The sequence below is a fragment of the Mauremys reevesii genome, linkage group 1 (assembly GCF_016161935.1).
Source record: "Mauremys reevesii isolate NIE-2019 linkage group 1, ASM1616193v1, whole genome shotgun sequence".
NCBI lineage: Eukaryota > Metazoa > Chordata > Testudines > Geoemydidae > Mauremys > Mauremys reevesii.
The window spans coordinates 125,670,751-125,685,435 of record NC_052623.1 but is presented as its reverse complement, the minus strand read 5'-3'; the positions used below and the strand labels follow the sequence as shown (position 1 = coordinate 125,685,435).

The window sequence follows — 14,685 nt, the reverse complement described above, 5'->3', positions numbered from 1 at the left end:
CGTCTAGCTTCCTAAAGATGTCATTATGTTCGTGATAATACAGAGTGATGTGTACAGGGAAGTCTAGGTAATTTCTAAATTGAGGTAATTATTGCTCACTAGGTTTCCTGAGGTACTGGCTGAGATTAGTGTATATATTACTTGGGTGTAATTGTATTTTTACTTTAGCTTTGCAGTTTATTTCTAAACATTTAGAAATTTAGACCAGTAGATGTATTTGTATTCAGTGTCTGCATGATTAACTTTGTTCAACTTCATTTCTTATGTTATCCCTAACTGAAACTGATTCTTTTTCTTTCAGTTACATGCTGCCATCAGTCACCAGGTTGATCCAGAGTGCCTTGGCTTGGGTTTAGGCAGCGTCTTGTTGAATAGCCTGAAACAGTCCGTGGTAACTTTAGCAAGTAACGCTGGAGTTCTTAATACTGTGCAGTCAGCTGCTCAAGCAGTGCTGCAGAGTGGGTGGTCTGTGCTGCTGCCAACAGCAGAGGAGCGAGCTAGGGCTCTTTCAGCTCTCCTACCCAGTGCAGGTATGGTTTAATGATGGAAAACTGTTTGGTGTCTGAATATCTATGTGTGTGTTCTGTTCTTAGTTTCAGCAAAATGAAATGAGCATCTGAATTTCTAGCCCATTAAATGTTTGTTCTGTTTTGTTAGTTTCAGGAAATGAAATGAATGTAAGTCCAGGCCGTCGATTTATGATTGACCTCTTGGTGGGCAGTTTGATGGCTGATGGAGGTTTAGAGTCTGCATTAAATGCTGCTATTACTGCAGAAATTCAGGTACATTTCAACAATATTACCATTTACCATGTAACTAGAATAAGATGCATATAATACAGTCGTTTACAGGACTTGGTGTAAATTTTTTGCAAATAAACAGGCTTACATCAGACAGAGGGCAGTTTCCTTGCTCAGCATTGCAAGCCTCTCTTCCCAGCCAGCACTATCCAAAAAGCGCTCTTAGCTTTTGCTTAGGGTCACACTACAAGAGCTTTTCTGGCTGTCTTTAGCTTTCTGCTGCCATCTTGCTTCCTTCTGTCTGTTTGTGTGGTGTTTCTGGCTGCATCTGCACAGACAGACAGACAGACTCTGCTACAAAACCTAGACCTCTGTATTTTGCATTCAGCCCGAAGTGAAGCCCCTCCATCCACATGGCTCAGCTCCTGACTGGCCTTGCATTTGGCCTGTATTTCTGGCAGTGGGTCCTATTGTTACCTTACTCCAAAAGGAGCTTAACTGCTTCTTTCTTCTATTTTGAATGAAGGGTGGCTATTGCTACCATCATCTTCAATGAGGCTTCACCTAACCCCCAGCATAATAGTAACTTACAGCTTGCATTTTAGATTTACATATACATTTGATAGAGTTTAAATGAATAGTGAGTATGTTTTACTATTTTTAAGTGAGGTACACTACAGAAAACCACCTGTCAGATATACAGCATCTATTGCTGTGACTTCAGCAAAAGAATGCATAAACATGAATGCCACATGCCAGACTTAAAATGGTCTTTGATCTCTGAAGGACTCTTGCAGAGCAGTTCACTTTTAATCAGGCATCTCAGTCCAAAAACTCCATAAATAGTAAGCACCAATCTCTGAAACTTGAACTTCTCTATTCTTAATGTTTGTTACAAAGTATGAGTCACACTACCAAAATGTGAAAGCCACTGTTACCGGTAAGCTTGTTGAGTTGGAATTTCAATCTGAAACCACCAGATCCAGAACAACAGTCTAGTACAGCATTAAAAACATACTCCCTTAGGCCTGGTCTACACTAGGGTGGGGGTCGAACTAAGGTACGCGACTTCAGCTACGCGAATAGCGTAGCTGAAGTCGAACTACCTTAGTTCGAACTTCTTACCTGTCCAGCCGCCGCGGGATCGAAGTCCGCGGCTCCCCTGTTGACTCCGCCACCGCCGTTCGCGGTGGTGGAGTTCCGGAGTCGACGGGAGCGCGTTCGACTAATCTAGACGCGATAGTTCGAACTCCGAGAAGTCGAACGCTACCCGTCGACCCGGCCGTAAGTATGGACGTACCCTTAATCTTTAAACTACACACGCTAGGATAGTACTACAGGAGATAGAGAAGCTATAGATGTTATGAGCCCAGATCCATTTGAGTTCTTCAGTAATTCCTACTCTTCTCAAAGATCCATTTTGATGAGTTAGACATGTAGTGCTATTCTTGGGATGAGTGAAATCCTGGGATGTTGAAGAGTTTGCCCATTCAGGCTTTAACTGATCTTTTGAATGAAACCCACCAAAATGGAGAACACACTATATGCTGAGAATGACTGAAGGTGCTTAGTCCATGAGCTCAGAGCTGTAAATAGATCTCGCTTAAGCAGCAAGCTGCACGGCATCTGTACTTATAGACAGCATGGCAGTGGTCGAATGCATGAACTGTCAGGGAAAGCCTAGGTGCAGGGATCTTTCTTTTGTTCCTGGGAAGAAAGAAACCTGAGGACTACCAAATATGCATGTCCTGAGGGAGAGAAACTTGCATACTGTTTCTTTTGTGAGGGGAATGAAACTTCTTAGGGTACGTCTACACTACCCGCTGGGTCGGCAGGTAGCGATTGATCTATCGGGGATCGATTTATTGTGTGTAGTGTAGACGCGATAAATTGATCCCCCATCGCTCTCCCATCGACTGCTGAACTCCAGCTCGGCGAGAGGCCGAAGCAAAGTTGACGGGGGAGCAGTGGCTGTCAATCCCGCGCTGCCAGGACGCGAAGTAAGTGATTCTAAGTCGATCTAAGATACGTTGACTTCAGCTATGCTATTCTCGTGTATCTTAGTCCCTCCCAAGTGATCGATTTCCCCCCCCCCCCCGTGTAGACCAGGCCTTAGAGAGTATCTTCTGACTTCTTTGAAACCAGAAGTAGGTACATTCCAAGATTACCTACAAGTAATGCAGCAATCTCTCTTAGTTCCATGGCATTAACATGTAATTTGTTTTTCCCTGATCCTGCTGCCATGCAAAGTCTTAAGAAAAATAAATCAAGATTAAAGCAGGTTGACGTAATTACAGTGTCCTGGGGTGTTAAAAATCCACCCCCCTGAGCACAATAGCTATGCCAACCTAACCTCCCGTGTAGCCTCAGCTTAGGTCAACGGAAGAATGCTGCCGTTGACCTAGCTACTGTTGCTTGGGAAGGTGGAGTTACTACAGTGATGGGAAATCCTCCCTTCCCCTCCTCTGCATTGCTATAGGATGCATCTGCCACATGGCGCTATAGTGGCATAGCTATGGCACTGTAGCTGAGCCACTGTAGCGCCTGTAGTGTAGACCTGGCCATAGTCTCATATATTGAGCCACTGAAGGACTCCTTTATATGGACCATCTTAAGTGTCTTGAGGACACAGTCCCTTTTTTCAAAATCCCTACTGCAGTAGATGTACTGACCCTTCATGCACCACTTTTTTCTTAGTCTGTTTTCCTGGCTTATGAGAGAAGTTTTTTTAAAATTGAAAACTTAAAAAAAAAAAAAGTCATAGAGATGCTGCTGTCCTATAGGAAGAGAATTTCTGTAGTATACTATAGTTTGGACACTTAGTGGTCTCCAGAATTTTTTTCAGTTACTCTGACCTTCTCACCATTCTTTGTTTTGTACAGATATACTTTAATAAAGGCCTCTCATTTGCCATTAGAAGAAGAGTGAGGCTCTCCCCCTTTAGTCTCCCATTCCCTGTGAGATGTAGCGTGTTTTTTATTTCCTCCTAGGTCTTATATCTCATGCTGGAGATCAGCCCTGTTCTTCACGACCTGTGTCACTCTGCCTTTGAACTCTGTTCTCTCTTTTATCATGTAGAGTATAAGTGTTGGTGACAATTACTTTGATCAGAATGTTGGGAAAGCCTGACTGCTCCCTTGGATCTCCTTGTATGCTCTTCCATTAGGATAAAATGGTCCTGTTCATGTGCCTTATTTTTCTTTTCAAGTTTGTATCTTGTCACCACAACTACGATACTCTTTGATTAGTTTCTGCTCTGGATTCAGGGCAAAAAAAGGAAACATGGCATAATCTGAGTGTTCACAGGGCATATTTCAATCTATTCTTCCAGGGACTCAGACTACAGACACCTGTTTCTTCTGAAACAAAGAACCAGGGCTTGCTGGTCCTCCAGATCATATGGGCCAGATACTATATGGCTCATTTAGAGTTGATGCCTACAAAAGAGCAGTCATATGCTGCCCATTTACACACACAAAATCTTACCTGTCAATTCCTTGGGAGTTTCAGTTTCCAGTTCAGATACCTGCCTTTTTCAGACCGAGCTAAAGGTTTAGTATTAGTATCCCTCTATATTAACATATGAGTTTACCTTTAAAAGACGAACTGTTTTTTTCTCTTGGGAAAAGTTTTCAGTTTTCATTCGGAGTAATCTTTGGAGAAGCTGGTAGAAGTGTGTGGAGCCTAACTGCATGCCAAAATGCAAACTTTTCATAGGTGGCTCTCATAAGTGAAACATGTATAGGGCAGGCATTACCCATTAGCCTGTGTTGCTGGAACAGTTTAGCAAGTAAGAAATTCTCTTTTAAAATAGTATTTGTAAAAATGTGCTAGATGTCTGCATAATATGGAATATGAAATAAACTTGTCTGGTACACTTAGGCTTTGTCTACACTGCACACTTCTTGTGGTGGTGTATAGGGTATGTGTAGCTACATGCTGCAATTTAAAGCAAGCTACATCCACACTGGTATGTGGCTACATGTGCCAATGGAATGCTCTGGTAGCGGGAGGCAGTGGGAAAAGGCATGCTGGTGGAGAGCTGCCAGAGCCTTTCCCCGTTGCTGGAGCCTTTCCTTGCAGTGAGAAAAAACTCCAGCAGCAGGGAGATGTTGGGACACTGCACTGCTAAAAATAGCAGCATAAAAAGGCAAACACTGTTTGGGTGAGGAGAGCCCTGTATGGTACATACCCACCAGGTTCAGGAATATGTTTACTTACCTAAGTAGTGCCTCATGGTCTACGCTGCTATTTATCCCCAAGCGAGGGGGTGTGTAGTGTATATATTCTGCACACTGCTGAAAGGAGTGTGCAGAGTAGATATACCCTTAATCTCATTTGTGGCATAGATGACAGCCATTATGCTGTGTTTTCCTACTGAGATAAATGATTGCATCTATTGATGATGTGCTGTTTGCTTTTAACTTTAGTGTTTTTGTATTGTAGGATATTGAGGCAAAAAAAGAAGCCCAGAAAGAAAAAGAAATTGATGAACAGGAAGCAAATGCCTCAACACTTCATCGGAGCAGGACTCCATTAGACAAAGACCTTATTAATACTGGGATCTATGAGTCTGCAGGGAAGCAGAGTTTACCTTTGGTTCAACTGATTCAGCAATTACTGAGGTATTCTTTGTTCTAAATATGTCATGATATTTTTCCTACAAAAGAAAATCCCTTTAGATTCATCCTACTGTGAAGCATGGAGCTAAATAACAGTTAATGATCCTTGGTGACAGAGTATGCTCTCAGTCTTTTCCCATCAGTCCTTCTGCCTCCTGAAACTAGAACTATTGAACTTATGCTTATTCTGTTTACCTTAGTGTAGTTTTCTGGTTTTATCTTTGTTTTAATGAGTAGAAAAGATGAAGACTCTGTGTAGGGGTCCCTCACTTTCCTGTGGGGAGGAAGGCCACTCTGCATTGCTGTATTGGGCAGTAACTGTAGGGCTTGGGTCGTGCTGGCGGGGCCGAGCCGTAAGTAGTCTATAGTTCTGTGTCCTTCTAACAAGCAACAACAGTTTTGTGCTCTTGCCCCCACCCTCGGGTGGGGCAGAGCCCTGAGTAGTCTTTAGCTCACAGCCCCTCAGCTGGGACTGGCAGTACTTAACGGTCTGGCGCTCTAGCCCTTTGGGCAAGGCAGAGCAGGGATCAGGCTGTAGCCTCAGCTTGTAGGCTAAGGCAGCCAGCAAACACACAGTCTAGGGTTCAGGTAGGGGTGAGCATCTTCACCGTCTAGGGGAGCACCAACCGAGTCTAGCATCCTAGCTTGATGGACAGTAGATTCACACAGGCCTCCTGGCCTAGAGTAGGGAGTCTGCTGCCTCAAGGGTGAGGTGGTAAGGGGACGCGGGCCTGCCCAACTCCACCGCATCCTAGCTCAGGGCCCTAACAGTGGTGGAGTGGTCCACCGCTGGGCCAGCGGGGATCCAGCTGCAACATGCTGACCTAGAGTCAGTCAGCAAGGTAGCCGGACAGTCGTTGACTGCCCCTGGGCTACTTCATACTTCCTTGGGGTTGGGTACCTCTGTAATCCACAGGTCCTCTGGCTCCTCGGGGTACACAGCGGATGGCAGTCCCGGCAACTCATCTTCAGGTCCAGTCTTCTCTGGGGGCAGGGTGCTGCAGAGTGCAGATTCAGCTCTAGGGTACCACAGCAGAGTGGAGGCATCTGTCTCCTTCCTTGGCTCCTCCTCAACAGAGCTGCCGAGCCATCCCTTTATCCTTCCAGTCCCGTCCTGGTACTTCCAGCAAGGAGGGCGGAGCGTAGTCCCTCGCTCTCCAGTCCAGAGGGAAGTCACTTGGCCTCGCTGCACTCTGCAATAGGTATTTTTAGATCTAGGGAGAGCTACTGTTCTTTTGCTCCCAGGCCTTGTGGTACTTCGTCCTCCACTGCAGAGTTCATAATAGAGAAAGAGCAGAACTAACAGCCAAGTGTTCCACAAAAATGCCAGCAATATCTTTGGAGAAAGATATTAGTAGCCTTACTTCTGATACACGTCAATTCTAGGGCTTGAGGGAGGAAGAAAGTTGGGTGTTCGAGTCTTACCACTATGCGGGAGTCTCAGATAAGCAGGGATCCTAGTTTTCTGTGATTTAAAAAAAATCAATAAAATTCTCTGATTAAAAAAACAACATAAAAATCTGCATTTTTCAGCAATTAAAATGAAATCTGTAAGCAGGAGCCCTGCTGCCCTGGGCTGAAGCATCGATTTCCCATATTCCTGGGTGTGCGCTGGGAGGCATGGGATTCTACTGTATGTTTTTATTTTTACAGAGAATCTTCAGTTTTTACATAGTGAAAAAATGCAAATTCTGCATTTTTCCATGTTTTCCTGTGGGAAACTGATTTCTAGGATCCCTGTAGATAAGTGATCAGTGTAGCAAGCCTGGTCCTTGCTACCTCCTGTGAGCCACATGAGTACTTTGTGGGCTAGCAGAAATAAAGGGGTGATAAAATTTGAGAACTTTTACAACACTCATCACGTTGATGTGACTGTAACAAGGAAATCATTCATAACTGGGACTCTTAAAACATATGCCACGCCACAGCTTTCTTCTATATATAGCATTCTATTTCACACTGTTCAGATCATTAAATCTTTTGCTTCATAGTAAATTGTGGAAATAAGGGTGTGGTGGTTGAGTCCCATTTACAGAAACAAACTAATATTCTTGGAACATTACCCCAAATAAAATAACATTCTCCAGTGAACCCTCGCATAGGTGTCTTAATTCTCAACAGTTAGAGAAAATCCCAGCAAAAGCTTAATCCTTGTTTTTCTAGGCTTCTAATTGAAACACCAGCTGCCCTTTTAAAGTGCTTAATAATGCTTTTATACCAATTAGGAACATCGCTTCGCAGACTATAGCCAAGCTAAAAGATGTGGCTCGTCGCATTTCATCCTGCCTGGACCACGAACATTACAGTAAAGAGAGGTCTGCTTCTTTGGACTTGTTGCTGCGTTTTCAGCGTTTACTTGTTAGTAAACTTTACCCAGGAGAGAATGTTGGGCAGGTCCCTAATACATATGGTAAGTTATTTAATAAATATAAAAGGCTTATGAGTTGTTTGTAATACCTGTGCTACCAAACAAGTTTGCTATTTACCATTTTCCTGTTTGACAAAGTTTTGTAAATTGAGATACTGTTTCCTTTGCTTCATGGCCCACCTGTTTGAGAGCTGTTTTTTCTAAACAGTTTACCATTTAAGCAGATTGAAACATAAACTGTAAATATAAACAGAGTAGCCAAAACATATGGTACAGGAACATCAGCAGAAAACGGAAGATTCTTTCAGAAAGCTATTAACATTTAATAAATGTAAGTAAAATTTTTGTCAGAGAAAATTTAAAAGGTGTGATTGTACCCTATTTAACAGGCCCGATTTTCAGATTTGGTTGTTTGTTGCTTGAATACAGATTTAGGTACCCAACTATAAAGTAATAGTTTAGATGCCCAGAATATGTAGTTAGGCACTGAAATGGAATTTAGATGCTTAATGTTAGACTCCCAGGTATGAAAATTGGGACTATAACAGGGTAAAAAAAGAACTAGATAAATTCATGGAGGATAGGTCCTTCAATAGCTATTAGCCAGGATGGGCAGGGATGGAGTCCCTAGCCTCTGTTTGCCAGAAACTGTGAATAGGCGACAAGGAATGGATCACTTGATGATTACCTGTTCTGTTCATTCCCTCTGTGGCACCTGGCATTGGCCACTGTCGGAAGACAGGATACTAAGCTAGATGGACCTTTGGTCTGACCCAATGTGGCTGTTCTTATGACTGCTATTTTAACTGTTAACATAGTGAAGCTGGATTTGTTGTCAAAAAGGTTAATTGAAACTAGTTCTTTATATTGATATTTAATTTCAGTGACTTGAATTAACCTAGAACAGATGAATTAATCAAGAACAGTTTTTAAAAATCTGCTTTGTAGGTGGTACAGTAACAATAACTGTGTTTTGTCCTTTGTTATGAAAGGGGGCTAGTCAAACAGCAGTCATTTATTTTTAATTATTATTTTTTTGCCTTTTCCAATTTAGAGAAAATACAGCTTTGTTCAGATCCTTCTTGTTGGAGAATACAATTTTATATATTGATTTTACAGGCAGTGACTCTGTCTTTAGTAAAGTGGACTATAAGTGTGAAATATTGAGCTGTTTGAGATTATTTTAGTTGGATAGTTCCTTACATCAGAAGTGTAAACTAGGAATGATTATGCTTCTGTTTGGTGATAAATTTGAAAGTTCCACTTTTACTTTTTTAAATCTGTTTCATTAAATGATGACTGAAAGTTTTTGTAATGTCTTCAGTTCTGTAGGATATTAAAGCACACTGTAAACCTTGCAAGCTACAGAGAGCATTCCACCACTAAACCATAATCCCTTTAGTATGAAATAGTAATTAACAGTGCATAACAATATTATTCTCAAGACTAAAAAGTACTACAAATGTAAGCAATGCCTGACAAAACAGATTCATTCCCTGTTTTGAATGTCTTGCTATCTGAGAATCAAAATGTATATTCTGGATTCAGGAAAAGGAGGGTAGGGAGAGATTGCTGTTGGACTAATAATGTAGGGATGATTTTTGTAAGAAATGAATTTTAAGAAGGGGTTTGAATGAGGAGAGAAGAGGGTGTTTGATGGGCAACGGTTAGGGGCATATTCTGAGTAAAGAGATAATTTAATGGAATGGTACAAAGCCAACTGTATTGAGAAGGAGGCAAAGGAAACAGCATATAGTAAGGAGATAGATTTAGAATAGCCCAAATGCTTTAGTACAAAATAATAAATTAAAACAAGTTGGAAATCTTACATGGAAAGATTGTAATTATCCAAATTGAACTTTGGCTTGGACTCTGGTTTAAACACTCACCTTATACTTTTGAAAACTTCCATGGGATTTTAATGCCAACTGGTATTACATTAACAAAAATGGTCGCCGCTGCAGCAGAGAACATCCAAAACATGCTGGCTCACTGCTACAATGTTGACTTGGCGGGAAGGACACCTACTAAATTGGTAACATAACTTCTAGCAGTGTCAAAGAAAACTTCCCTGGAAGTTTGCCTCACACCAGGCTAGAAATGGCCTTACTTAGTTTAGGAGATTTAATGATATTACAGGTCCAGATGTTATGGTTGCAGGTTTTATTTAAATTCAGATTGGTCTGTGCTCTTAAAGTCAGTATCTTGGATTGAAGCTTAATCCTAAAAATAAATTATGCTGTTTCCTTAATTGAATGCTAATATTGAAGTGGTGTTTGAGGGGCTTGTAAGTACTATATAATCCAAAATGCAGCTTTTAGTTTATTCACTTAAGTAGTTACTTTGATTATTCTCTGTGCCCCTCTTTTTTTCATAGGTCCTGAGCTTCTAGGAGTTGGTTCTCTGCTAAAGAAATACACAGCACTTTTGTGCACACACATTGGTGATATACTACCTGTGGCAATCAGCATTGCATCCACTAGTCATAGACATTTTGCAGAAGTATCTCGGGTTGTGGATGGAGATTTAACAGGTACCTTTCTTTTTCTCCTGGAAAATCAATTTGTAGGCAAACATTCCTAGTACATAGTCATTCAGGCTATATTGTTGATATTCCTTGAAACTTTTAATAACGGTTAAAAAAGAAATTCTCAAATTAAGAATCTCTCCAAATTAAAAAGAGAAGATGCAAGGAGGGGCAAGTTAAAGGGAGAGAAAAAACATCACTTTAAAGTAGTAAGTAAAAAGGAGAATAAATTGCTGTGACTTAAGTCAAAAGTGGCATACATATCTGTCTCAACTTCAGTGTGAGTATTTTCTGTTTTCTAGGTGTTCTCCTTCCAGAGTTGGTCGTTTCTATAGTGTTGCTTCTTAATAAAAATGCTGGACTGATGCAGGAAGCGGGTGCTATTCCTCTGTTGGCTGGCCTGCTAGAGCATCTGGACAGATTTAACCATCTAGCCCCTGGAAAAGAAAGAGATGACAATGAGGATTTAGCATGGCCCGGAATAATGGGTATGTTCTATTCACTTAAAGCAGTTAAAACACTTAGTTGAGGTTTTACAGGAAAGTTTTCTGAGTAACTCTAACACTCTTCCAATATTTAGAATTCTCTCGCATGAAGCAAAGCACCAGAAGCCTTTTTAACAGTTATGTTCTTGAATTGTCTTTAAATCCGACACTTTTACATTTCCTTGTTTTATCAGAACTATTGTCATAATAGTGTTTACTGTGGAAAAAATGATTACATTATGTCAATGATAAATTTGGCATGATTTAATTGCTATATAAACTTGTCTGTCAAGAGGAGGGTGGTTTGTTGATTTTGGTTCTTGAAGTAATTTCCATAATCATAGTTTAAACTATCACTGAAGATGAGAGCATTTGTTTAAAACTATAGAGGAAGGAAGGGGTGGTGCTATAGTAGGTGGCTCAGAGTATGGCAGATGCACACTGGCACAATGGATTTTAGCTCTAGTGAACCGGGGAATCACAGTGGAAAAAGGGAAAAGTGTTATCCTCGTGCCTTATGGTTTAATAACCCAGGACAAGAACACAAATGCCCCCTTCCAAAATTTAAAAAAGCATTAAATAAAAAAATAGAAATTTGGTTTGTAAATGGATCCAGTTATTACAGTGCTGAACAAGCTAAAACAGAATATGGGGCAATAAAGGTAAAAGTTAAAACGGCCAATAAGACCCCACTCAGCCCAAGCTGCTATGGTAATGGCAGTATTAAATATATTGCAAAAAAAAAAAAAAAGTAATATAGCTATATTTGCTGACTCATACTGGGTGTGTAGAGCAGTCGTCGTTTGGCTCCCAGTGTGGGCAGCCAAAAAAATACACACCGGAAATAAAAAGCCAGTGATATATAAGCAATATTAAAAATAGGTAGTAACAATAATACAACCACCCCCCAACCTATGTAACTCATGTTAAAGCACACCAAAAACCCAGCAATCACTTTTTTTTTAAAATAACCAGGCCAAAGTCCTGGCTAAACAGGAGGTGATGTTAATCAGTAAGCACTCTTTGCTTACACACTTCACAATCCTCCAGACTTTTAGCTCTTTACAACCCACTCTCATCTCCCACACCAAGAGTTTGTGCTCTTTGGAAGCATAGCTGCTTCTAATTTGTGTCTTTTTCACCATAGACGGATGAGATGCTCCACTGAGTGCTGGTGCTGTGTCAATCAGAAGCTGATAATTTCTCCGAAATTTCTTCAGGAACTTATCTAAATTGTTTGCCTAATGCAATGGTAGAAGTCATTTTGTGTTGTGCTGACCAGTGTTGTGTCTTGGTCTACACGATTTTGAGCTTTTTGTGGTACATTTTGTCTCTCCCTTGTTGATTTTTCTAGATATGCCTGTTGCAAATTTATTTTCACTTGCATGACAGTTTTGAATTCGGGCTGCAGCTGTGTCTTTACCACAGAGTTCTTTTGTTTCGCTGTGGTATATGACTAGAACTCTCTCCTAATGGACATTTCTGCTATCAGATGAGTGAGGGATTGCAAGCTTGAGGCTTGTATCGCAGTAATGGAGAGACTGGCAGTGAAATGTCTGTATTCTTATTGACTGCTGATGGTGCATGTATCTCCTTAAGGTCTGTCTTATTTATTAACTGGCAAGCCCCTGGAGACTTTCTGAACTCCTTCTCCCAAGGCACTAGTAGATCATTGTCCAGAATAGAAATAGCAGGCTAGCAATCCTTTCTGTGCATCAGCACACTAGAGAAGTTCTCACAGTTGCCAAGCAATCTCTGTATGTATTCTCCTCCATACTTCTGTGCCTTGGGGATGGGAGTTTGCACCAGTGGTTGTCATAACAGCTTCCTTGACTCATTCAGGAGCAGGCACTGGAGGTTTCAGTGACAATCTCTTGAGATTTGAGCACTGATGAGAACAAGTGCCAGTGGTTACTGTTAGGTTTAACATGGTAATGGGGCTTTGTCTTGAGTACACCTGTATGGAGCTACCGAAAGAATTGACCAAAAGACACCCTTCCTTCCTTGACACGTGCACTCAAACGACTCAGGGGGTCACAGTGCACTTTGAGGAGGAGCATAATAAAAATAAGTATTTGCCATTACACGTCCTTCTGACAAAGTTCCAGTACGTTAGGTGAAATGTTTCTCTCCTTTGATAACAGTTGTTGGGCTAAACCCCAGAATACCGTCTGGTATGTATATATACAGTATGAGGAAAAGCTCATATGTGGAACTCAGTGTTGCCGTTATCCCCTTCCTTCCCACCCAGCAGAAAAATGCCTAGAGGAGTCTAAAGTTATTGAAAACTTTTGTTTTAACATCCATGCAGTACAACGTTTTGGTCAGCATCCGTTTTTTTTATTTTAAAAAAAATAGAAAAACTTCTGTAGCATTCTGAGCAGTGTATACATGCCTCACTAGTGCCATTTGTGCCAGTGCAGTGAGCTGGTGAACTGACAGATCTCAAATAGTAGCTGTCAATGGAGAATCATGGGTGCACATATAGCTAGTGGGGTTCCATACGGGTCTGTTCCAGGCCCGATGATTATCAATACATTTATCAACAATCAGGAAGTAAAGTGAAAATTTGTGGATGATGCAGATTGGCACAAAGATTCAGAGTGGTAAATAATGAGGATGGGGCAGACATGCAGCGCAGTCTGGATCACTTGTTAAGCTGAGTTCATTCAAATAAAATGCATTTTAATACAACCAAATGCGAGGTCATACACCCAGAAATGAAGATGCAGGCCATGCTTTCAGATTGAAGGACTGTATCTTAGAAAGCAGTGACTGAAAAGGTTTATGGATCTTAGCCCTGGTCTGTACTCTGAGTTCAGGTCGAATTTAGCAACGTTTGATCGCTTTAACCCTGCACCCATCCACATGACGAGGCCATTTTTGTCGACTTAAAGGGCTCTTAAAATTGATTTCTGTACTCCTCCCCGATGAGGGGATTAGTGTTGAAATCGACCCTGCTGGGTCGAATTTGGGGTAGTGTGGATGCAATTTGATTGTATTGGCCTCCGGGAGCTATCCCAGAGTGCTCCATTGTGACCGCTCTGGACAGCACTCTCAACTCAGATGTACTGGCCCGGTAGACAGGAAAAGCCCCGTGAACTTTTGAATTTCATTTCCTGTTTGGCCACTGTGGCGAGCTGATCAGCACAGTGACCATGGAGTCCCAGAATAGCAAAAGAGCTCCAGCATGGACTGAACGGGAGGTAGTGGATCTGATCACTGTATGGGGAGACTAATCCGTGCTATCAGAACTCTGTTCTAAAAGACGAAATGATTAAGCGCAGCCAGACACCAGGGTAGTTAGAAGAGCACAGCAGGGTGTGCTGTGCATCAGAGAAGCTTTGAAAACCAGTTTCATGACTGGCCAGGCTACGGTGTAAAAGTTCTGTTTGTTTCTCCTTGATGAAAACCCGCACCCTTGGTTCACTCTACTTCCCTGTAAGCCAACCACCCTCCCCCCTTTGATCTCCGCTTGCAGAGGCAATAAAGTCATTGTTTCAAATTCATGCATTCTTTATTAATTCATCACACAAATGATAATTGCCAAGGTAGCCCGGGAGAGGTGTGGGAGGAGCGAAGCATGGCAGTGGGGTAGTTGTAGGGGCATCCCCTAGAATGGAAGGCAGCTCATCATAGAAGCGGGATGTCTGGGGCTCTGACCCGGAGTGACCGTTTGCCTCTCTGGTTCTTTGGTAGGCTTGCCTGATATTCCAGGCAGGACTGAATCTCCATTAGCCGAAACTTTAAAGAAGGGAATGACCTGGAGTCACTCCCATTTATGTCTGGGTGCCCCCGACCGACCTCACCGAGGCCGGACAGGAGGAACCAGGAGACCGCAGCAGATGGTACAATACAGCTGCTAACTGTCTTTGCCAACTTGCAATGGCAAGGAGCTGCTGCTGTGTAGCACTGCAGTAACGCGTCTGCCAGCAGCACCCAG

At 41.9% G+C, this 14,685-nt stretch overlaps 1 protein-coding gene across 4 annotated transcripts in view; it reads left to right on the top strand.

Moving 5' to 3' along the window:
- Window positions 1–14,685, top strand: part of HERC2 (HECT and RLD domain containing E3 ubiquitin protein ligase 2) — a 201,145-nt gene that overhangs the window by 58,983 nt on the left and 127,477 nt on the right. For all 4 annotated transcript variants that reach the window (XM_039525659.1, XM_039525664.1, XM_039525678.1 and 1 more), the window contains 6 exons: window positions 302–530; window positions 658–782; window positions 5,187–5,365; window positions 7,588–7,772; window positions 10,108–10,263; window positions 10,560–10,745. In XM_039525659.1, coding sequence (XP_039381593.1) covers window positions 302–530; window positions 658–782; window positions 5,187–5,365; window positions 7,588–7,772; window positions 10,108–10,263; window positions 10,560–10,745 — 1,060 coding nt within the window. The remainder of the gene's footprint in view (window positions 1–301; window positions 531–657; window positions 783–5,186; window positions 5,366–7,587; window positions 7,773–10,107; window positions 10,264–10,559; window positions 10,746–14,685) is intronic.